The following is a 25,779-nucleotide window of genomic DNA, read 5'->3' on the forward strand; positions in this document are numbered from 1 at the left end:
AACAATCAAAAACAAAGTATTCCTACAATCCTACTGAAGATAGAAGGATATGGCGCAGGTACGCAATCACTCTGGGTTATAGAACTATTTCATTCAAAGTTTTGCATCGACTAAAGTCTCGGTACAATCAACGGAAACTCCCTACGGAGCGGTTTGTACTCTACAATTTTGTTATTGAGCAACGGGTAAACAGCCTGTGACAAGTAAATCAGTAACCCAGCTTAACTCAACACAGAGAACGTACTCGGCCAAAACACGGAGCGGATTGACAGTCTGCGAGTTCCTAATAGGATTGGTGGTTGAGTTGCAGCCCAATTATATTATCACGGTGTCCGCAATACCTTCTAACTAGTACATTTCGGCTTCTCATCGCACTTAAAGTCCCCTTTTTGGCTAGTTCGTCGGTGCTAAAGCTATAAACAGAAGATGTCAAAATATAGCTTTGCTATTCGGCCGAGTTTTAGTCACAAGAGTAGCTTTAGCAAAACTCTCAACGGTGGGGGTACTCCCAGATGTGGTTACTTTTGCTTTGTTGGTACTCAGTGACACTTGTACAGAAATGGAGTGTCAAGTTAGTAGCGCATAAAAGGGTATAATCTGAAGGCATATAAAAAACGCTTGCGATACAGCACCTAACATAATCGACGAAGTTTGCACAGTAATCGAAAACGAATCAAAGGAATGTTTTCTCTCCATGTTAGCTATCGACAACCCAGAGGCAGAACAAGCGTTCAAGGGAACTGTCACATATACCGATAACAGCGCCAAATCCTGAAAGAAACTCCTAAGAACACCGGAGAGGCAGGTGTTCACTTGAGCAAACAAAGATAGAAAATTTGGAGGAAAGACGAGCGTCAGCTTTCGAAGTATTCCTTAAGTGGTCTTGTAAAGAGCTGCCTTGAGCAGCGGTGACATCAAGGACTCTTTTACCCATCGATCTGGCGCTCTGGGGACAAGTTTTTAGATAGCCTGTCTTGGAAACGTTCCAAAGGTAAATGTACTATCAATAACGTACCGGGCAAGAAAATGTCTAGCCAAGAGATCGCACATCCCGCAATTTTCGTGAGCCTCTCATCGCCCGCTTTTGTCTCCGAAAACTTTTCTAACTTCATTTAGAGTTTTTTTTTTCTTTGAAGAGACGACTCCCTGCTGACCTATTATAAACCATAATTTTGTGTGACGGGAAAACAAAGTATTGTTCAGATGGCGCTGCTCTCGCTCCCTACTTCATCCCCCTTGAAGGACGGGCATCAAATAAGCTCATGAGGACACAGCGCTATCACCTAGAGCTAAGGAACAAGGGCGGTATTGTGAACTAGGGATTAACTAAATTATTTAAGCTTGTATAAACATCTTTTTTTGCAGTTTTTGCTTTCTATAACGGTTTTTTACAAGGGGCGCAGAGTAGTAGAAACGCGTCGGTGGGGAAGGGTAGAAGTGCCGGTCGCCATTTTTTAATACAACGACGCAACTTCCGGCCAGAAACGTTATAGGTCGCTCCCTAGTTTTCCGACTAGTCTATTATACCGACACGTTTCTTTGAAACGGCAGTTTCCTTTATGTGCTCCCGCCTATTGTTATGGGTGCTTCTGTCACAGTTTTTTTTCTTGGCGCAGGAAGCAGCATCTAATGCAAGAAAATTCACTGTTTTAGTTGAAGTTAGTACAGGCACACTGAAAAAAATGATGTTATTTCCTCCCAATTGCTTGAAGGGGTTCTTTGTTTAAACCTAATCTAAATCTGCGGTGCTTGAAGGATTTCGCGGCATCTTAATCAAATGTTTGAATGGACATGGTCATACGTTGGCATTGGTGTGGGATAGGGCACAAGTCGTAATAACAGAGAATGGTGCTATTGCGCCACCAAGAACCGCCTTTTGGTATTTGACAGCTTGAGTAAAGCAGCGACGGAAATCTTCCCGAGGAGTTAAGAGAATATTTGTTTCAGATTTAGATACACATACGATGCGGGTGCCAACGCTTCAGAAGAAAATGAATGAAAAGTCTGAGGGCTTTCAGTGAAATGATGAGGGGTGAATAAATACAGCTGGAAGATGTAACCAGCGGACACAACTGATTTATTGCAGTCGCTGTTGAAGACTGTGTTTCGGCTTTCGAAGTAGTATCGTTTATCACCAAGCAAAATTGAAGGTGTTTTGTGGTATCGGCTATTACTTCCGGTAGGCACGCTGTGGTTCTGCAAAATCTAGATGAAATTACAAGCCAAGGTAATTCTGTTGCACAGAAAAGGCAATTTTGCGGTTAGTACTCTTGTGGGAAAATATTTAAGAGCAAACACTCTACTTAACTTGCCTCGTTATTTGGCAAAAATCCTGTGAAACGTAGCATATAAGCTTCTGCCGGAAGCTTCAAGTAAGCGTGCCGCCCAACATTTCCGATATACACGCGAAACCCCAACCAAGAAATACGGGAATAGAAATTTCTTGTCAGTTGTGATATTTATGAATTAGGAATATCATCCCAAAATGACGCCAGCCGAATGAAGAAGCACAAACTGCTTCGCCGATTTTTTGTGGAGGAGTCACACGCTTTTCTAAAAAAGTTGCTTAACACATTTCGGTACTGTGTTGCAAATGGCCACGAGCTGTGGAGTATTTTGGGAAATCGCAAGAGGAATCAAGGGAACAGGAACGTTTGCGAGTATGAGAACATGCGAAGTTATCCAGAACATTGCGTGGTTTATTGCCCCTCTAATTGTTACACATACCCAGCGGAGCGATTGGCCAGGGATTGGGGTTTATGTCTCGCTGTGTTATACTCATTTGTGGTTGGTGCACATTGGTGCTGCGGCAGACGGAATACGAGCGCTCGCTCTGAATTTGACACTGATGCGGTTGCATTACTACGAACGGTCTTATAAAACTATCAAGAAAACTTCATCTGCCCAAGAAGTATTTTATTTATTATTGTTGAATTGTCGGTTTTGCGATCTTTATAAAAAATGTCAGCAACGTTGCTGCAGCTTTGTCACGAGTGCATGAAATCGCACTTTGAAGTCTTTCAACCTGAAACGGAACCAGTAGCTTAGACATAAGAGGATTACAACTCACAAGAGCGGAAGCTTAGGCGAGCTGGTGAAACATCGCAGCGGTGAGAAACACAAACTAAGATGAGGTCAAGAGAAGATGACAAAAACGTGGACAACAGCACGCTCTGCTATGAACTGAATTTTTATTTGCCAACGACATCGCATACAGCAACCCAAACCGACATTACTCGATTTGAAGAGCTGTTCCACTCCACCGAATGTAATGTCGTTGAATTGCATTGCAGTGTTGTGTATCCGCGCTCATCTTTCTTTTCTTTTGTTTTTTTTCTTTTCTGCTTTTTACGTGCAGTCTTTTCCTTTGGTGCTCTTTTATCGTAGTGTTAATTCCTTGCCTTTTGTAAGTGATCTTTGGGCCCTATCTGATCATGGTTTTTATTTTTGACTAACAATTCGAATTCGAGACAAATTTTTTTGTATTGAAGATTTTTTGTTCTTCTGTATTACTTTTTCCTTTTTCTTGTATTGCTTTTGACGTATGTACATGTTCACAGTCTGTGTGCGCCTCCCCCCCCCCCCCCCAATGTAATTTGCTCTGTTGCGGTTGTTTAGGGGAATTAAAAATAAATAATATCCGTTAGCAGAATGGTCGCTGTAAAACAGCGCTTTTATGAGGGAGCTTCAAAAAAATTGCCTTAACAATATACCTTGTCACTTGTAACTCTAAGCCATTGACATCTATTAGCCGCGAGTTGATAAATAGCGCAAGTATTTTGTTGACAGTGATACAGAGGGAACGCTGATACACTGGTCATCTAATCTGTGAATTTCCACTGCTGCTATAAATTATCGGGTTGTTTGATGTCTGGTTCGCGATATAAATGTGCATCATTGAAAATGTGGCCCGCAGCCACACCGGAGACAATGGGAGCCCAAATGGCCACTAGCAGTATTTGATACGTTGTTGTGTTCACGTAGTCTTTCATTAAAGGGAAGGTGAAGCGGTTTTAGAAATAAAAGAAAAGTTGACGAGCAGCAAGTACACATTGAATAGTTCATGTGTACGAAATATTTTCGCAATACATGCAATAGAAGCGGCGCAATGAGCAAACAAAAGTGGCCCGATGCCCCGCCCCCATCTCGCCGCGCGATGCCGGAAGACCGAAGAGCGCGAGCGAAAACCGGCTGAAAAACGTCATACCTGGACTTCCGGCCGGACCGGCCGCCTCGGCCATGCTCTTTTCGCGGTGTTTCCTTGTGAATGATACTTGTTGTGGTTGATAGCACTCATTTGTACAATTTTCGTGTTCAAAAAGTACACACGAACGCCAAACGAGGCATACGTTATCATGCCATATTCCTAAGCAGAATAATGCCACGCCGGGATGCTTGATAACATACGGAAGCGACAGCCGAGGTGGCTGTGCTTGATGATAGAGAATATACTACACTACGTTAAATACTTTGTAAACCGCTCCAATGCGTTTTTTTTTTTTTGATGCGATGGACGTGAATGTTCACATTAGATTGTAGATTTAGGAAGGATGGGGAATACTGCTGTACTTTTGCGGGGGATGTTTCGTTCCATTCCAGAAACCAAGTCACATTTGTTCAGGAAATACTTGTTCCGTTAAACGCGTCGGTTTTCTTTCCCTATCCATGGGCTCAGGAGAGTGTTCAAAAAAACAATTTTTTGGCGAAACTAAAACAAGCGGCCAATCCTGAGAGAAGTTCTGTCCCGGCTAAGAGATAAACAGTATTCCTACAAAGTAAAAGAACCAAGACAACCAGATTACTTATTTTGCAAGTATATTTGGTCACAGTTGGCACAGGACCGAGGTAATTGGAGAATAATGGGAGAGGCCTTTGCCCTGCAGTGGGCGTAGACAGGCTGGTGATGATGATGTCACGATAAGGTGATGTTTGTCTGGAATTTAAAAAAAAACACCACTCCGAACCACCACCGTGCCATAATTTGTGTTGCCTGCGGGGGCCTAATTTTTTGCCCAAGATTCCGTGTGGCTGCATATTATAACCTGGCAAGCACTGCTGTCACTGAACCTCAAGTGTGCTCCAGTGATAGTCGGTGATATGTATAATGATGATACTAAAAAAATTAGGAGCGCAGAGTAAATATACGGCATCTGTCCGACTGGCGCGGTAAATGCTTAAATCTAGAAATGCTGAAACAGGCCAACGATTCATTATCACAAACGTTTGGTGATTGTTACCTAAAGTAACGTAACTGCCTTGTCCGACTGGTCTGTTAATTATAACGAGGTGGCCGTAATATTGTAGCAGAATGCGCAACGCACAAGCGAAAATCAAGCCCTACTACAGCCAATAATGCTGAGCAGGCACTATTATGCTGTAGTGTTTTCAGAATAAATGCATGTGAAGCAGTAAGACGCCACTCATCGAAGTGCAGCTAGCAATCGCGGAGACGCCGTAGCGCCGCTGCCGAAATGGCGCGCGCGTGTGGGTCTGTGTACGGGGATGAGTAACGGGGCTGGGTGGGCGACAACGAACAAAGAAAATGCGGAAGCAGAGTCTGGTTGTTGGTTTATGCGTGTACCGGCAAGATGTGCCTCGCATATACGTTTACAGCGCATGAACGCTATTTTGTCGCGCAGTGCACGTACGTGCTTTTCGCTGGTAGATTGTTTACAAAACGCCCTTTAATCTTCGGCATAAATGGTTTTGTGTATAATAAGAAACAGTTAAGGCCGTGCCTAATATTAACATAAGGTATAAAATCCCCCTATGCTGGTTGCCTAATTCAAAAATATTTTGATGGAACCCACTAGTTGACGTCACACTCACTGCTTTGAGGTTCTCTGTCGTGTAAAGCAAATTAAGGCTCCAAGATAATTGAACCAACAGCACGGGAAATTATAAAACAAACTTCCAGTCATGTGCGAAAATTAAACTGCAAGCTAAATTGCCGCAGAGGCAACCGTGCGATCGTTCGCAATGCTGCCGACAACCCGCGCGGCCGAAGGGTGTCCTCCTTTGACGTCATGACGGGCGCAACCAATCAGGGGCGTGAAAAGACGAAAAGAGCGCGTCTTTCAAACGGGGCCCCGCTTTTCGCAAGATAAATGCCACTTGGACTCATGTACGATAAATTCAATGTGATATTCGGAATCAGCGCGCAAGAAACTATAGAACTGTTACTCTGACTCAATTTTTTTGGAAAGCGCTTCAGCTTCCCTTTAAGGCAGCGGCCTCTTTGGCCGACGTGCGGCTCGTAGCAAGGATGAAGGGACAGCAAATACCCCACTCTTTTTATACTCGGCGAAAACGTTGCTGCGTGCTGCTTATCGCACATTTCTCCCCTGTACATACTCAGTGTTAATTTTTCTGCAAAGTTATGCAGCTTGTGGGGAGCGGACTACAGTGACTCCTGGATCTTGCGCGATTTTCTCTTCCGCGTGGGAGACCCCATGCATGTACGGAACCATCGTTGACTTATCTTTCTTAATTCTGGATTATATTTTTTGGGATTGTTCCGAGCCGAATTTTCCAAGTTTCTTGAACATCCACAGGAAAACAGCTAGACAAAAGGTTACTTTGGTACCCCACTTCCTCGAAGGGTTGTGCTTGACTGCAGAAGCTCTCTTAGACTGCGTGGTATCAAGATTACTTGAGGGCATTCTTATAGCTACATAATTATAGCTCTCTTTACTAGTGAAGAGCGAGCCGAATCAAATGGTAGCAACGGCTTGCTGCCAACCTTGCAATGCATCCAACAGGAACGCTCTGAGGAAAGTGAAAGCGTGAGGTCCAGGGACTCTAGCTGACCTCAAACAGGGGCCTCACATGTAACTCTCAGCCGAGCTATGCTCACTTTAAACATGTCAGACACCCTTTTTTTACACTTTCTAAATGCCCCTGTCTTGTCTCCATGAGCACAAGATATTCTTCCACTTATCGCAAATATTTCGCGATACTCCCGTATTGCACTTGCTCATCTAAAGCTGTCAATGCTTGCTAGCGCTAAGTCGGTAAGCATCGGTGCACTGCGTGATCCGCTGCACACACCGGTTTTCCGGCCGTGCTTGATTTCTTCAAAAAAAGCTTAACTTGAGTTCAAATACACGTTCAGCATGTCGAGGAACGCCAGCACAGTTGAAGCTGGTTCACTTTGAAACCTCACCCCCCCATACTCGTCCACCGCCGCCTCAACACAAGCTGCGACCATATCGGGTGGCAATAAGTAATACAGGTCCTGTACATCAAACGAGCAAGCAAAAAAGCTCCGGGACTGGTCTGTTAAAAAAATTTATTAACATCACCCCAGTCCTTCATAACGAAAGGATTGGTTACAGGCAGCATTTTTATCCTTGTTTGCAAGAACAAATCTACCTTCTTTTGCCATCTACCACTTTGCGAGGCTATGAAGTGAAGTGGGCAATAAATTTTAAAAGTTTTGGAACAAAATAATTGTCAGAATAGAGACCCATCACCATCAAAAAATTTTCTGAGCAGGTTCAATTCCTTGCCCATATTCTTGGCCTGCTTTTTACATGTTAAAAGGAAACATTGTCTTATATGTAAAATAGAGGCCAAAGCAAGCTAGGCTTTCGACATAAAAAACATTAGTAACCAACAGGAATCCTGGATCCTCGTCAGAGGTTAGAAGCATTAGGCTGTCTTCCTTAACCTAAGTACCAATATTTCTTGTCACCGCTAGTCTTAATACAGATTTACATCGCAACGAAAAGTTGACGCCTTTCGACAAGAACCTGTCACGTTACTAGTCGGGGAAGGCCTGGCGACGCGCTTAAACGAAGCTCAGAAGCTCTGGAGGTGTGCATCATAGTTTGGTAGCTGTTTCGGAACCTTTCCCAACATTTTTACTGATATAATCCGGAAGCATCACATTGCAAACGGTGTGAATGGTGCCGCTTGAACGTGGAGGTCTTTTTCGAAGGGAAGCGCGCACTTCCGGAAGATTGTACAGCCAAAGGACTTCCGTCGTAGAAGCTACTAGTGCCTTCACGCGTAAAGATATCGCTGCATTCAATGATTTGGCAGGTTTCTCATTAAGGGTAAAATTAGCTTATCCCGCCGGCTGGAGTGACTCAGCTACGTCAACCCATTATGAGTAGTTGGTACATTAAATGACTGTGTAGCGTTTATGTTATACGAACATTAGAACAAGAGGACTCAAATTTGTTACGTTGCCAGCAGAAATATTCGCGTATTTTTCTGCTTTCTACATAGCTATCTAAGCACCGCATGCGCGCGCGTCCAAAGAATTTTTACTCCGTTTTTTGTAAATAGAAAAAATCTTTCTTCATGCGAAACTTTCCCTCGACCAGCATTTTCTAAGAATCGGCTTTTAGAAAATACAAAAATATACAACGGCGCGAAAATTTCTGAGTGTAAGCAGTTAGTTTTCTTCCAAGAGGCATCAATATGGTTTGAAAATAGAAACGAAGATCTGTTAGACAATCACTGCACAGCCTCATTTTATGTAAATTTGCTCGCGCTTCCCAACTGAAAAAGGAACGGCAGAGAAAGTTTCAGATGTTTTCGCACGGCAGGTGATTTACATAGAAAAGAATTTCTTGTAGGATTCAAAACATCAATTCTGCGAGGAAAGGCACTTTTCGTGAGTTTTGCAGAAACGACAACCCGAACTGATAATTAAACCTTTCATAGATTAATCACGATTTCGAACTTCTTGAGCTTGGTTATGAAAACGGAAGTTTGCTGCAATACCTTTGCCTCTACATGCATTCTCGGTAAAAGAAGCGTAGGGCGGAATACTAGTTTGAGTTACCAAGAATTTATCGACCCCGGGTTTTCATTGTTTAGTGAGTTCTGTGAGTTTTCGCCTCATTCGAAGATAACAAACGGCGAATGCTTTCTTCAGAACGGTATATTTATTGTTCTGCACTTAGAACTTTCACTGTCTATGCGTCTGGTGCCGTGCTCGTTGAAACCGGGCCGGTAATTTTTCGCCGGTATTTAAATGATATACTTGAAAAATATCATGTGCTCACTGGGTATACTAAGCACACTTTCGGCAGATGTATTGAACGCATTCAATTCGACCTTCATGAGAGGCTATTGTGGTAAGAGGAGGTGTTTAATGATTGTACTAGGGGCAGCAAATACTGGGTATCGTTCACAAACTGAGTTAGGTTACGCATCCCAATCATTACAATAGGGATGCGTAAAGCTTTGTAAAATGTGTACTTTATTGCAACCAATCCAAAATAATTTTAAATAAGGTAATGAACTCAGGTAATGAACTTAGGTAATGGTAATGAACTCAGTAATTTTATGAAACAGCTCGCAGGAGTCAGGATTTTATTGATGAGCCGCGCTATACTGCCATGGCCGCAGCGCTCTTCCGCCTTTTTTAGAAGTAGATGTAATTTCGAAGTAGCCTTGACTTCACCAACTCGATCATGCCCTGACAGTAATGATCACGGAGAAAGCGAACCTTAACTTGTACGCTGTAAAACCGAAAAAAAAAAGTCCGGAACGGATACCAGTATATCATGGCTACTGTACAAGACGCCTGTGTAAAGCACAGAAGCCATGTATTAAAAATATGCGGAGTCTTCCTATGGAAAAGTTTCAGAGAGTACAAATTTCCTTTTTCCAGCTGCTCATCTCTATAGATACCCATCCGCGTGTTTAACGGGTCCGTGAACGACTTCTGAACTCAGTGAACCAACGAAGTCGTAATCAAAGTCGTAACCACAATTGAGCATTCAAATTTAGCAGTGGGTCATAGTCTGAGAGAAAGAAAGCAGACATCAGAACATGCGTATACGTTATTGTGTGCGGTCATAATCATACGTCAGTACTAATAGGTGTCGTCATGGTACCCTATTTGACCCCAGCATTATAGACAGGCAGGCAAGTATTGCCGTAGACGACACTGGCACACGCATTGAGACAAATGTCAACGGAAACATTTTACCCAAAACAGCAATGCAAGTAAAAATTTGTTTGTTTAATAATTTGTACCGACATATTAAATTCCTGTTTGACCAGCGGTAAACACAGGACGCAGTTGGAAAGCAACGATGGTTCTGTGTTCTGTATATAGCGCCGGTTTTTCATCCATTCAAACATGTGCCAACTAGCTGAGTCCTACCGTTTGGTATAATAAATTCCCCACTTAGCAAACCTAATAACACAAATTTACGGCCCCAAAACACAAAGAAATGGCTTCTTCTGGTGCTGCAAACGTGCTTGGAACAAGGAAGAGTAAACAACAAAACAATTTTACTCGGGGAAAGTCGTTCTAACATTCATAAATCCTTCAGGCTGCACATTTCTCGCAACAACGTGTGTCTAAACCCTAAACCAACCTTCGGGGCTTTTTCTAATTATGCGATGAAGCATCAAATGTAACGAAAATAGGAAACTACTGTTCCTGCGAAGAGGTCAAAGTTGATGTAGGAAAGAATGCGCGAATTATATCTGCCCCAAGTCTTCGAGGTTAATCTCAATCTTTCTGCACACAAAATAAATAAACCAAGGGGAATAAAGGTTGTCCCTGCGGTTGACCAACATTTTCTAGTTAGAATTTTGCTTATGCTTATTACCATGAATGAAAACGGCAAGAAAAGTTCGAGAGCGGCAAATTTGAGCTTAGGGATAACTGCCTTAAATTCATCACCCAACTGAGCATCGGTATGAGCATGCAAAGGTCAAAGGATCGTCGGCGGCGAGAACTGAGACCAGGTGAAGCTTTATAAACGATCTACCAATTTTATATCGAGCATACCTAATTGCGATACATGTGCCTAGCTAATTTCGGGGTTAGAACAACAACCCGTTACGGAGCGTTAACGGCCTACGCGTAGTTACTCACCTCCCACAGCATAGTTCTGTTACTACGTGCACACGCTCTTTATTAGTGGTCTGTCCCACTTTCTTTTTTGCACTTACTACACTGTGACTTCTTTCGTAGCTCTGGATTCCTTCTGTCACGTATGTTGGCTAGAACAACAACACGGGAAAAGTGTTGCACCAAGCGTGGCTGTTCCAGGTATAACTAGAGCGGCAAAGCATAAAATGCATTTATCATAAGGTTAGAAAACACAGTGTCAAAGTAACAAAAACCTAATCTGGGAGAAATATGCGAGGCATTCGACGAAGCTGCGTGGTGCCACATCTAGCATACCACGGTGTTATACGGTCCATAGGGTAAACTACTGTGTGCGTTGGTTGACTGCCCATTCCCCGCTAAAATGTTTAAAAAGCATCACGAAATTCAAAATAACCGGGTACTTTCTCGAGTTCGCTGTGCTTCGTCCGTAAGCCCGCAAACACCAGTTGACTAGAACTACAAGTTCCCGTTGTAAACAAGCAAACATGGTTGGTTTAGGTGTTGTGTATGAATATGTTTGCGGATTTCCGATTGATGATAGAAAAATAAACAACCTCACGCATAAAATTTTAAAGCAAATTTAGTGCACCTATTTTTTTTCTCTCAGATAGGCAGCAAGCAGCGAGAAAATTTCGACGCGGTAGTTACTAGGTTAGGTAGAATAGCTGTCATTTCTGAGTTTGAGGTGAGCCCGAAAGGAATAAAAAAAGTCAATGCTTCTTTTGATTTTTTAGTCGCTAAAGTGGTGAGTAAAGCGTTCTAGCTTCGGCGTCGGCTCCCAGGGCAATGACTAGTTATTTTAAAATCCAAAAATACACAAAAAACAAAAAAAGTATCCGGTAAATTTTGCGGATGGGTGTCCTTACTTATATCATTTTGAGTTTTAGCTTTTTGTGCTTCCAACGTTTACTGCTTTTTTTGTATTCGACCATCTTACGCTACCCCCCATAAACGAAACCCTGCTGAAGGCGCTGAAAAAGAAGCTTCAAGACGTCGGCGGCCTTGAGTCCCTTACCTCTGTTCCCCAGGACAATAGCAAGCGTAGGACGATTAAAAGTTTCAGCAATAATATTGGCCTAAGGAAAGAGTGTGCTGTTATGTTGTTTGTTGCCTCCTTTCTAAACAGCACGGAATTTATGTGCTTAATCTTGGGATTGCACAGGCTTTCGAAAACGAAACGGTTGATGGCTTCAAGCCATTTCGTCGGGGCTGTTGTTAGCCTGAGTGCTCTACTCTCACTTCAAATAATTACCTAGTTTTCTTCCCCGAATTTCAAGTTGTAGAGAGTATTACGACATGTATACTGAATGAGGAGCGGAGAAAATCGCGCTAGCGTCTGGTTTCATAGCATTATCAATTAACGTATATTTAAGCCAGGCAGACAAGTATTCCACTGCAAGGATTGAGAACGGAATGTTTTATATTAAATATGTAGACAGCGAAATTTTGTCCTCCGTATCTTGTTATTCATGGGCTATAAAAACAATCGTATTCAAGGTTTACAACATAGTTGTTAGCTGCACGCTGTTGTGTCAAATTTCTGATGGCCCCTAGCCAGACCCTGCGCAGAGCTCCCAAATGCAGTTAAGCATTTCCCTCACTCCAGTGAGTTCAACTCATCGAGAAAATATCGTGTTTTAAGAACCAGCCAAGGGGATGCCGACATAAACTTAAAGTTGGTATCTCGAAAAACATTAATCGAATGGTCAAGAGCACAAGGACTTAGTAAAAATTAAATCATTCTTTCTTACACCCGCTTTTCTCATTGAGTGCAGCATCAAGTCAGCTGCTTTAAGTGGGTTTGTGAACAAAGAACTACAGAAAAAAAAGGTCCATAGCCCGGTGTGCCACCGTTTGTTCTTGATTGCGTGTTGTATTGTTTGGTTTGAAATTTTTGCAGTTAAATCTTTCCCGTCTTAGCACTGTTCCATTTATGCAATAGATGCGGGCACACACTTTTATTTTTATTCCTTTGATACTAAATACGGTGCCTGTTCATGAATACCCTAATCATAATTCGTGTACAAACGATCAAACGTATTAACAAGCTTGAGGTCTAAATCATAGGTTGATCTTGAAGATGGTGCTTGTTAATAAATCATCCACTTGAACTGCCCATGCAAGAGATCAGATATATCAGTTTTACGTGCAAATAATGTTTGCAAAGGCGTCCGGCTTTCGTGGTTACGGCGCGCTAATAGCGCTACACACCGCGACATCCCTTTTCTTATGCATCGGGCTATAGAACTCCTCACACTTGGAAGGACGTGCATTATGGGGAATATTTATTCCCGGACATGCAAAACACAAGTAACTTCATCCCTATACGCTTTGAGTAAAAAAAAAAAAATTGCGGTTAATATCCGCTGGGTCACCCGTCATCTCATGCCCGCAATTAGCAAAAATAAGGCACTTAGCTTCCCGGGGCAGCAAGCTGTCTGCTGCCGTGAAGTGACATCCATGAATTTATTGGCCCAAGTTAAAGATCAAAGGTGTGGAGTATTGGGTAGCTCTAAAATTTTCTTTTTGTCGCCTTTTGCACAGCCTGGTTTGTTGAAAATATAAACGCGTCGGTGGAAAAAAACATTGCCTGAAAGTGTAGAATGGTAGATAAACATCAATATAAATAAATATCCTATTAGAGGGCGCCGCCGTTTGGCTGATGTGTTTTGTGCCTTGAAAGAGGTGCATCCACATTGCACTGACCTCCGCATCCCCCCAATTGTACCAAATGTTTGCCTTACGGAGTATTCAAATACGTGCGACTGAATGCAGGCATCAGGGCCCGGTCTACGTCTTTCTAAGCCAGTAAATATAAAAATAAGGACCTTTAACCAAAAAATGTCTAGGAAGTGTCGGGGTAAATCCCCAGAAACTGGGTATTGTCGAACGTTCCGCGCAAGGTGTTTATTTTTGAACAAAGCCAAACACTGCATTAAGTGGAGCGGCCCGCTTTGACCCGGCTGGCTATCACTAAAACAAAAGGAAAGATAATGATGATCTAGTTGATTGTAATAAATAGACTACCGGGAGCAAAAAGATTAGTGCTGAGGGATGTGTATTGTGAAAGACGTTAACAGGCTCTTCCGGCGGGGTGCGTCGACAATAATGCACAAATAGGCTCCCTTTTAAACAGGAATTACTATAGCCATAAACAAGATGTGTATTCGTTTCCGCAGCATTGGAAAAACACCTTGTTATATTACCGCGTCTTCTTGGAGAGTTTCTGGATGGATAACTAGTAGAACAATTACGGAATTACGGGCAGGTGTATTGAAGTGTGGAGGCTCCTAATATATTCTTGTAGAGTACGTAAATATATATATATATATATATATATATATATATATATATATATATATATATATATATATATATATATATATATATATATATATATAGGGTTTGTAAATGAGGGGCTCATTGAGGAGCCCCTCATTTACAAACCCTATTAACATGCGAAAGCTTAGCGAGGGCCTCGGTTCTGGCAGCCTTGTTGCCAAGGTAGCATAAGAGGGTTTCCCTCCAGTTACCCGCTTATGACAGGCTGTAGACGTTCGCGTCACGCCCCGGGGGTTGAAAAGAAGGTCCCCTTCTCCCCGTGTAGTCTGAGTGGCGCTGGCTACCACCCTCAAGCGTCAGATACAGTTGTAGTATATATAAATACCTAAGAAAGTGAAGCGGAACACAGTCGCCCAGATAGCCGAATTGGTAAGGCATTCGAGATCTAATCGAAAGGCGTGGGTTCGGTCCCCACTCTGGGCGCGTGTTTTTCTTTCTTTCTTTCTCACGTAATTAATAATAATAAATAATAATGTAACGTCACGAACGGTAAAAAATATTCTAACCATTCCCCTATGCCTTCTTTGGCGTTGTAGACTGCCGGCATTTCTTCCTGTATATATATATATATATTATGTATATATTAAGGAAAACATAAAATAGTGACGATTTACGAGCTTCTTTCCCGCCTGGCCCTTACGTAGTCCTTGGGACCATTTAAGCAGCCACCATTGGTTACGATTTTGTTTTGTTGTTGCTTCCTTTGCTTCCTTGGTTTTGTTGTTGAAATCGCATTACTCTCTCTGCCTATCACCCTGAACGTAAAACCACTTGATTTTTGCCCGAGTAGCAGTGCATCGCCTCCGCGTATTAGGAGAGAACGTTTTTTTATACCAGTATACGTCATAGGATGGTCAGAATCATAATTCAGTATTCTTGAAAAAATGTTGTGATACTCTTTTTGACCCTTGCCCACCGTACCAAGAATTACAGACAGACATGCAAATATGGCCGAAAATAGTCTAGCGCACGCATTCGAACCAATTTTAATTTTAATATTCCACCCAAAGCATCAATAGAATGGACGGGTTGGTTGAATAATCTGCCCCGACATATTAAATTCCCTATTTAGCCTACATAAGAAGAAAAGTTTTTAACACCACAAAAGAAAACAAATGGCTTGTTCGGGTGGCAAATGCATGCTTTGAACAAGACATAGCAAACAACGAAACGATTTTAATCCAGGAAAGTCGTTAAAACATCCGGATGCACTTTGCTCGCAATAATGTTTGTCTCCGGTAACCTAAACTCACCTTCAGGGCTTTTCCTAGTTGTTCTATGAAGCGTCAAAAGTAACGATAACTGGAAACTACTGATCCTTAACAAAGGTCAAAATGAATGTAGGAAAGGAAGCACGGATTATATCTGCCCGACCTTTTCGAGGTTTATCTGAATCTTTCCGCACAACAAAACAAATAAACCTATGATGAATAAGGTTGTCCCCGCGATTGACCCTGACTTTCTACACTTCGCTTACGCTCATTACCATGAACGAAAACGATAAGTAAAGGTCGAGAGAGGTAACGTTGAACATCGGCTTCGGGGTCACTGCCTTCAAATCATCAACACGCTTAGCGTCGGTGTGAGCTCGCAAAGGTCAAAGGATAATCGGAGAGCAGAGCTGAGAGTAAGTGAAGCTTCGGGAACTATGTACCAATTTCATATCCCCCGAACCCATTAGCGACACGTGTGGCTAGCTTATTTCCAAATTAAAACAGAAACCCGGTATGGACCGTTAACGGGCTTCCCGCAGTTACTCATTCCGCACAGCATCGTTCCGTTGTACGTCCACATGCCATTTATTAGAGGCTGTTGCAAAATTGGCCTTGCTGCTACCGGCAAGGAGCATACGCTGAAGCAGTGGTTCAAAAACACACCGGTTTATTCGCCGATCAAAACACAATTGGTGCTTGACGGGTGCAGTCGGGCGCCAGTGGTGATCTTCCAAAACTGGGTGGTCCTTCCCGAAGTATCGGCGGCGGCGCGTTCACGGCCGACGCTGGCTGCCCTCAGCTGCAGTCGCCGGCACTCTCGACAGGGACCCTGCGTGAAGGCGTCCGCCTTCAACAGAGGCTCCCACAGCTGAGCCCGGATGGCAGCAGAACGGTGCCACAGGTGGCCTCCTAAGAACCGGGGGTCCTTGCAGGAGGCCCAAACGTGGCAGGGTCCTGTCCGCGGGCCTTGCTCCGCGGGGGTGGTGTCCGGCGCAGTCGTCAGCAGCTGTCCCTGCAAGCAAGAAAGAAAAATAGCCCCCCGGGCTGGCGCGCACGCCGGTTATAAAGAATCATCCGAGCCACCGCGCATACTTCTGCGCAGGGTAATCGCGAGGCTCTTTCCTGGTGCGCGATCGACAAGATATGCCGGTCGCGCTGCTTCAATGCTCGCACGTAAACACACACACGTGTCCAAGCGTCAATGGCCAGCGTGGGTTCCTACACTCCCCCCCTCTCAAAACGAAACCGCAGGGAAGTCAGTCCCGCGGTTGACAATGCAATTCTGGCCCTCGGGGGTGGCGGCGCAGACTGTAACGCCGGGAGGGAGGAATTAACCCTCCGGCGGAGCGCTGTTCTTCCGGGCCGGGAGCGGGTGATGAGGCACCCTCTTGGCCTTCGTCTTGTTCCTCGGCCTGGTGAAACTGCTTAAGATCGGAAACAAGAATTGGGCCGCACTGTTCCCCTGTAGCGCAGTTAGGCAACAGGTACGACAGCCGTGACCGAGTACTCACTCTGTAGGGTCCATCCAACCTGTTTGCAAGTGACGCCGTAAACCCTCGTGCTGCGTCACTGAGGGGATGTGTACGCCTCAGTACCAGATCGCCAACGTTGAACCTAACATCTCGTCGGCGCTTGTCATACTGTTCGGCTTGTTCCAGTCTCGAAACCGCCAGTTGTTCGCGAGCCTCTCGTATGGTTTCCGTCAGCCGCTTGCGGAGGTCACCTGGGAACTTTGCGTGAGATGTCGAAACTCCAACTGCAGCCGGCTGCAACAAATTGTCCAGAAAAAATTGTAACTCCTTCCCAAAGTTCAGTTGTGCAGGAGAAAAGCCAGTTGATCTTTTAACCGTGGTGCGTGTCGCAAAAGCCATTTCAGGAAGCTTTAAATCCCAGTCCTTGTGGCGGACAGTGTGGGCGACAAGCATGGATTTCAAATTTCGGTTTACCCTTGCGGTGATGTTTGCCTGTGGGTGGTAGGTTGACGTTCGAGCGTGATGAATTCGCAGTGTATCACAGCAGTCTACGAATACCTTGCTCGTGAAGTACGTCGCGTTGTCCGTGATCAGGCGGGAAGGGAAGCCGAACCTAGTTAAGACTTCAACCAAAGACTCCCACACTTTCTGAGAAGTCAGTTTCCGCAATGGAATGAGCTCGACCCACTTAGTGAAGTGGTCAGTGACAACAAGAAGAAATTGATTTCCGCGAGGGCTTCTACGAAAACGGCCCATCACATCACAAGCAACGACTTGTCATGGCACGTTGCTGTCTACAGAGTTCATTGTCCCAAGGGGGAAAGCACCACGTGGCTTCGCTTTCTGGCAAACAGAGCAGGAGCGTACGTAACGCAAAACATCTTGGCGCATCCCAGGCCAAGTCACTGTCCTGCACAGTTTCTCGAAAGTTTTCTGCCCGGATGCATGACCAGCAAGGGCAGAATCGTGGTAGTAGCGGATGAATGACTTACGCAGTTGGCGGGGGACAACGACCCGGACTGGCTCGCCCATGTTTTCGTCAGCCTGAGGGATGTAGCGGTACAGCAAGCCACCGTCTCCCAGCACATAGGAGTCAAATTCCTCGTCGCTTGCGCTGTCGACTGATTCTTGCGTGGCGAGCTTGTCGATCACTTTACGGCATAATCCGTCCTCGTGTTGGGCGGAGCGGAGGTCCTCAGTGCTCATCAAGCTACCCCAGCAGTTGTCCATGGTTTCCTGCACAGCAGCGACTAGCGCTCCTTCGTCCGGTTCTACCTGCGCGTGAGTACCAACAGGAGCACGTGAGAGCGCATCGGCAACTGCGTTCGTGGATCCCTTTCTGTACTCAATGGAGTAATTGTAGCGCTGTAATGTCAGCGCCCATCTCGCCAGTCGACCAGCCGGGTTATGAAGAAGTTTCAGCCAGGACAGGGCTTGGTGATCTGTCTGGATCATGAATTCAGCTCCATCTAAAAACATGTCAAAGTTTTTAAGTGCAAAGATAATGGCCAGGCACTCCTTTTCAGTTACCGAATAGTTGCGTTCGGCCGGGGTGAGCGTTTGACTGGCGAACGCCACAGGCCTCAGAGCGTTATCGCTCTTCTGAAGCAAGACGGCTCCCAATCCAAACTCACTGGCGTCTGTCTGCAAAACAAACGGTTTGTTAAGGTCCGGCAGTTTCAACGATGCGTTTTCAGCTATTGTTTGAAGCAGCGTCACAAAAGCGCTCTGCTGATCTTTCCCCCAGCCACACTTCGTACCTTTGCGCAAGAGCTGGGTTAACGGCCGGGAAATGTTTACGCACTGTGGGATAAACTGCCGAGAAAATGCAAGCATGCCAAGAAAGCGCTGCAAACTTTTCACACCCCGTGGTGGTGGGTACTGAAGATTTGCCTGCAGCTTGTCCGGATTAGGCCGAAGGTGGCCTTTCTCGATCACAAAACCCAACAGGTCAATCTTATCAGTCGCGAGCTGAATTTTACTGGGGTGAAGCGTGAGCCCGGCAGCACGCATGCGCTCGAGTATAATACGCAAATGTTCAATGTGCTCTTCAAATGAGCGTGAAAAGACAGTCACATCATCCAAATACCAAAGGGCGAATTTGTGTTTTGCATCGCAGAGAACTATGTCCATCATTCTTTGATAGGTACTTGGACTGTTGCTCAAACCAAAGGGCATGCGTACAAATTCAAACAGCCCGCGGTGAGAAGTGAACGCAGTCTTTTGCACGTCAGCCCGGTGCATTTCAATTTGCAAATTCCCACGAGAGCAGTCAAGGGTAGTGAAGTACGTTGCAATAGACATTGCATAGGTGATTTCCTGAATAGACGGAAAAGGGTAGGCATCTCTGACGGTTATCTCATTTAGCTTGCGGTAGTCCACACAAATACGTGTCGACCCATCTTTCTTTTCCACGGGGACAATTGGAAACGCCCACAAGCTTTTGGACGGGCGGATCGTGCCGGTTGCTAACATTTCATCTAATGCCTTATCAACGCCCACTCTTTTCCGGTGGCTCAGCGGCCTTGAATTGCACCGCCAAGAGCGGGCGTTGCTGGTGTCTACACAATGTTTTAACACAGTCGTTTTTCCTGGTTTCTCTGTAAGCATACTGGCAAACTGCGTCAAAAGCGTTTCGAGCCGCTTCCTCTGACCTGCTGTTCCTTGGCATTTTTACAGCTGGTGTTGTACAGGCTCTGGCAGCGTTGCTCGAACAGCGGCCGAGGTTTCCGTGATAACCGGGACGCTCTCAGGCAGCGTCGCAAATGGGATAAAGGCGCCCTCCGCACCAAGCTTGCAACTACCAGCGGCGATGTCAAGCAACATCTTGCTATCTGCAATAAAGTCTCGCCCCAGGATCATTTCGACCGGCATGTGCGAGAGGTGTAAAAACCTTTCCATCCAGCGTGATACGTAGACGTACAGCGCTCTTACTCACAACTGCGGTGTTTGATGCCATGCGTAATTGAACGTTGGCGTCTCGAAACCTTACGTTCTTTGCTTTGCAGTGCTCGCATAGAAAGTCACCAATAAGGGAATACTCGAACCGGTGTCTAGCAGTGCTGTTACCATCGTACGGAGCACTTTGACGCTTATTTTTGGTTCAAGCGACCCTGGCAGAATTGGGACGCGGCAAACAGAGGGTATCAGGGCGGGCTCACCAGAATTAGCGGCAGCAGGCGGCTCACCATCCAGGTTCGCTTCTTCACGAACAAGCAAATGCGACCAAGTTGTAGGTTCGTCTAGGACCGGGTGGCTCTCAGCTCCGTAGCTCGCGTTAGCAGGAACAGGGTGGCCCCTGGCCCCATAGACCGCGCCATCTGTGAACGGGTGGCCTCTGGCCCCGTAGCCCGCGTCGTCTAAGACCGGGTAGCCTCTGGCCCCGTAGCCCGCTCTGTTGGAGGCGCGGGAATGGTACCGCTTAGGCCTCCTTGCTGCGGGTGCTGAAGGCCATGGTTCGTAGTCAGGGTGTCCCCTCCAGGCACAGCTGGGTTCCAAGGACACGTCGCATGGCGGTGGAGGCACGTACTCCGCGGCTGCGAGCAAGCAGTCCTGAATAGAACGCGCATGTTTGGCAACGTCCTCAAGGCTCGAAAATCTGCGAACATGAAGGTAACGCATGAAGCGAGCGTGGCACTGTCGCAGAAGCCTCGCTACGCGGTCAGACTCTGGCGTTAGCGGGCTTGCTCTGCGGTACAAGTCCTCCAGAGCTCGAACGTACTCCAAAAGACATTCGTTCGGATGCTGGGTTCGAAGGTCAAGTTCACGGAGTATACGGTATTCATACCCTGGAGGCAAGAATTCGCCGCGGAAACGCCAACAGAACTCGTCCCAGGTGTGGAATGGAGCCTGCAGGCGCCACCAACATGCCGCTGAACCACGAAATGCCAGCGGCACTACCCGCTTGAGCATGCGACTCTCCTATGCTCCGAAAGCTGCTTTGTAGACGCCCAGGCGGTCCAAAAAGTCCGCAACGCTCTGCGGGTCATCGTAGCCGCCATGTACTGGAACGGTGACTGGCGGTGGTGGTGCTGAATTTTCCAACAGCAAGAGGCGGTTAGTGATGACGTCGCGAAGGCTGGCCACTTTCCCCAAGGACGTCGTCTGCATTCACCATCGCTGCCAACAAAAACCGACAATCACAGCAGTGAACAGCATATACTAAACGAAGTCACGGAACCACCGATAAAACGTAGCACACAAGCCGGTTGCAAAACCACGTTGGGCGCCACTGTTGCAAAATTGGCCTTGCTGCTACCGGCAAGGAGCATACGCTGAAGCAGTGGCTCAAAAACGCAGCGGTTTATTCGCCGATCACAACACAATTGGTGCTTGACGGGTGCAGTCGGGCGCCAGTGGCGATCTTCCAAAACCGGGTGGTCCTTCCCGAAGTATCGGCGGCGGCGCGTTCACGGCCGACGCTGGCTGCCCTCAGCTGCAGTCGCCGGCACTCTCGACAGGGACCCTGCGTGAAGGCGTCCGCCTTCCACAGAGGCTCCCACGGCTCAGCCCGGATGGCCACAGAACGGTGCCACAGGTGGCCTCGTAAGACCCGGGGGTCTTTGCAGAAGGCCCAAACGTGGCAGGGTCCTTTCCGCGGGCCTTGCTCCGCGGGGGTGGTGTCCGGCGCAGTCGTCAGCAGCTGTCCCTGCAAGCAAGCAAGAAAAAGAGCCCCCCGTGCTGGCGCGCACGCCGGTTATACAGAATCATCCGAGCCACCGCGCATACTTCTGCGCAGGGTAATCGCGAGGCTCTTTCCTGGTGCGCGATCAACAAGATATGCCGGTCGCGCTGCTTCAATGCTCGCACGTAAACACACGCACTTGTCCAAGCGTCGATGGCCAGGGTGGGTTCCTACAAGGCCTTCACCACTTTTTGTTCTGCACTTCTTTTTCCAGCATTATCCTTTTCAGCTGGTACTGTTTGCGCCTGTCACCAATGCCTCGCACATTTAGCGTGGCGAAACGAAGCGCTCTTCTGAAGCCTGCCATAATTTATAGTTCCAGGTATTTGTATATCTAAATTTGTAACTTTAAATTCATACATTTATAACATATATATAACTATATGTGCACGTGTCCTATCAATAGGTTTAAACATTGAAATTTCAGTTTGTTATGCCTATTTATTATTTCAGGCTATATATAATTCGCCTTTATACCTAGAGAAACCAACGGTAACCACAAATGAGAAAAAATCTCCCTGCCGCCTACTGACGTCAGTCAATCCTCCGGCGCGTATTTCGGTGGATTACCCTTTTTGCTACCCTAAATGACTTTAGGAAACATTAGCTTAGTATTATACCTATCTTTGAAAAATGCGATCGACTTGCATCAAGTCGCAATGCATGCATCATGAGAGACCGGTTTGAAATCGAGGCACACAGGAATCAGGTCGTGGTTTTAGTTTCCAGAACACTGATAAATGAAGTAAATTATCACTGGGCAAAAATGATCGCGACGGAAGCAAGATGGCTTAAGTGAAGAGACTTGTGAGCTGGCGCATCGGCAGACTAAACGACAACCGGCTGTTAGGCCTATATTCCTTCAGACGTGATACACGTATTTCGTAATCTCGCTGGTGTATCTACATGCAGTAAAGCGGTCTCGTCTTGGAATGTTGAGGCTAGAAGTTGTAACATGTAGGAATACTAAAACCGTGACTGCGATGACACGGACACCTATGACTGCGTCACAACTCAAGCAATCATTCTTTCCCGCAGGGAATTCAGATTCGAGTGGAAGACGTTTGCTGCGCTACTAACTCCACATGTACATGTGCCTAGAGCCTCGACGTATAATATACAAGTACGCATTTCAATAGGTAAAGCTAGGTGCCTTTTAGAATTTAGAGTTTTTGTTGGCTTTGTTTTTTAAGGGCAGCAGTGCTGCCCTAATACGTGGGCAGTGTTGCTTTGATATATGCCACTCTCTATTGTCCCGGCTATGTAATGGTTCCTTTGCACGAAATTATTGGAAAAGCGGCGCTACAAAAACCACAAAAAGTAACGTTTATCAAAAATTAGCAGTGGCTTAGTTCGGTTATGCCAGGATATACGTAGCGTAAGCTATGGCTCAGCTGGCTGTTCTCAGGTTTTCTGGTTGTCTAGGATTGTCTGATTATCATGCTTACTGCTGGTAAAACTATTTACAATCCAATTGAATTCAATATAATTCAATCCAGTCCAGTCCAGTCCAGTCCAGTGGCGGCGGTGGCGGCTCCGGCGCGCCAACTGTGTGCCACGAGACATCACTGCTCCTAGCACTTGAGCAGCACGGCTCTCCAGGAGCCACGCGAGACTGCTCAATCTCGGCCAGTGTAGCTCATGCTACAAAAACCTTTAGAGCAATCAAGCAGTTCTTAGCCTGTATGACACCCAAAATTAGTAGAACACCCCCGAAACATTCCATGTCCGACAAGCATAACGGCCACCAGCCCCCCATCGATATTCTCTCTGCAGTAAAGCCGTTCAGCAATAATTGTCACGTCTGAACTGTCGTGCACATTTGCTAGGGGAGCTGTAGAAACCAAACATATCAAACAAGTCTACAACATTTTGTTCTACAATATTTTGACAGTGTTCTGAATATGCATCTGCCACATACCAAAAATCTGACATTGTACCGAGGTTCTCGAAAGATACATCACCATTAAAATATTCCCTCTGGGAAGATTCCGGACACGAGTAAACATGAGTAATGGTGACTGCTTGAAAGGCACATGGCTTGAGGAGGCTAGAAGTCTCAAATACAACCTTCGGTTTTAGGTCCACAGCCATTTTTTATATTCGCATGGTGATTGAGATTTACGTTTGTGCATTCACTTCGATACTTCTCAGATATGAAGCCAAGAGTTTTCAAGTTGCAGAGTACTTTGAAAAATTCTTCTTGCTATTTTTCAACTTCGGTTTAATGTTCGTTGGCTTCCTTATATCAAATTATGTACTGCTCTTGACAAATGCCACAGCTAAGAACGTTAAGTAAATACAACTTGAATTCCTGAGCTTTAGGCTTGTCACCACGCCCATTCCGGATAAGGTAACTGTACGTTGAAATAAATTGGAGCTGAGGATCAAAATAAGGAAAAGGTAGAGATTTCACTGCTTATTTAAGGTCAGTGGTGGGGCACCTGACGATGTTTACTTGGCCTGGAATGCATCACTGTTACTGCAGAACAATGACAAAATAAACAAGTCTTGTTAGTGCGCGTAGTGGATGAGGAAGATGGCTTGCTTTTTCAAGAATGTCGCTTCTAATTTACTCGATTGATTAACCTCACAAATTGGCTACTCGCACGACCAGTTTAATGAGACCCGAACGTGAGCGCTCAAGGATAAAGCCGTCTGAGGTGATGGGCAGACGTTAACAAAATAACGTTGACCAGTAAAACTTGCCAAGTCACCCCCGAATCCCCGAACTAAAGAAAAAATATATTGTATGAAATGTAACTGCGCAAAAGGCGTACTGACAGATGTCAGCTGCGATAGTAATCAGATTTCTGAAGTTTCCATTTGCTTGCAGCGGAAAAGTCAATACATTTTTTCCCGTAAAGGTGGGATATAAGAAAGAATCGCCTAGCGCTTCGCACTACTTCACGTAGTTTTTAATACATGAAAATTGCACTATAAATATGCAAACGTTGAAGTTAAGCGTTGCGACAGAAAACTGCCAACAGTCTGACGTACGCACAAGGATTCCACAGCTGCAACAACCTTAATTAATCCCCCTCCAATTAGCCTAGTTTAGGAGGTTATTCTGTTTTCTGATTTCACTGTTTGAAATATATGGCATCAAGAGGCATACATCTTCCGCTTTCTGGAGATCCTACAAAAGCAATATTTGGTGAATAAGAGCAAAGTATATAACGTGTAGACCCTCATAAAACATATAAACGCTTTGTTGTCGATAGAGCACCAGGTTCCACCTAGTTTTCTAGTCTCCTTGTTCTTACAATGCACAAATTTATCGTGTTGTTAATTTTGCCACTCATCGAAAATGCATGCCACACACATATCAACATACCACTAGCAACCTTTTTGTTACACGCTTAGTGCAGACTCCTTGCATTAACCTTGTCCAGAAACGCTTCTCCTGCCATTCCCCTTGTCGTCCGTCAGACCCCCCCTCCTCCCCCCCGCGCCCTGCTTCGTTGCCTCATTCCAGTCCCTCTCATTACGCCTTCATCGTTAATATTTTGAGTGGTCAGATTGCGCCTTTAAATTCATTTCTCTTTGAGCTCCTCCGGCACCCTTTCACCCTTTCGCTGTCTACTTTGTTGCTTATGCCAAATTGCGCATCTTGAGAGTTATACGGGCGTCAGTAAAACGATTACACCTATTCCCACAGTACAAAATTGTCCGCACACACCTATTGTTTAAAATGATGAACTAGACAACCAACGCACCACAAACTGGATGAAGCAGGCCAAGAACAGTGATCGCATTGAAGTATGTAATGCTTTCGCCTGATGTGAAGTGCGTTAACAGAAAAAATTCGTTATTTGAAAAGATGGTCTTTTTATAAATATCAAACAACTTCAACAATTGAAATTATCTGTTGGCAATACGAGAGTGCACAGAAGAGAGCAGCGAAGCTAAATTACTCGGATGCGGAATGATCCACTGCTTGGCACTGCGACCCATCCGTCAGACAGAAGACAATGGAAATGCGCTCGTTGTGTGTTTGCTTCACGTTCGAATTTTTAGTGTTATATTAGGCATTTTAGCAAACAATGCCCGGACCAACAATCAGGTTGCTTTTAGAGTAGTGGTATTTTTTTGTACTTCATTGTTCACCAAGTGGCGCAGAGTTTGTGCGTGTGTGAGTGTCCGCGTATGTGTACGTGTGCGCGCGTGTGTGCGCGGGTACGGATGTGTCTGGGT

The 25,779-nt window shown here is 45.4% G+C and overlaps 1 protein-coding gene across 1 annotated transcript in view; it reads right to left on the bottom strand.

Moving 5' to 3' along the window:
• Window positions 1–16,125: 16,125 nt before the first annotated feature.
• LOC144137955 (uncharacterized) overlaps window positions 16,126–25,779 on the bottom strand; it is a 38,738-nt gene continuing 29,084 nt past the window's right edge. Inside the window, exons 2-3 of the mRNA XM_077669995.1 lie at window positions 20,060–21,546; window positions 16,126–16,438 (exon numbers count right to left, since the gene is read on the bottom strand). Of these exons, the coding sequence (XP_077526121.1) occupies window positions 16,200–16,438; window positions 20,060–20,810 (990 nt within the window). The 5' untranslated portion in view covers window positions 20,811–21,546 and the 3' untranslated portion in view covers window positions 16,126–16,199. The remainder of the gene's footprint in view (window positions 16,439–20,059; window positions 21,547–25,779) is intronic.

The sequence above is a fragment of the Haemaphysalis longicornis genome, unplaced genomic scaffold, assembly GCF_048455015.1.
Source record: "Haemaphysalis longicornis isolate Haplotype H1 unplaced genomic scaffold, Haemaphysalis longicornis Haplotype H1 scaffold_5, whole genome shotgun sequence".
Taxonomy (NCBI): domain Eukaryota; kingdom Metazoa; phylum Arthropoda; class Arachnida; order Ixodida; family Ixodidae; genus Haemaphysalis; species Haemaphysalis longicornis.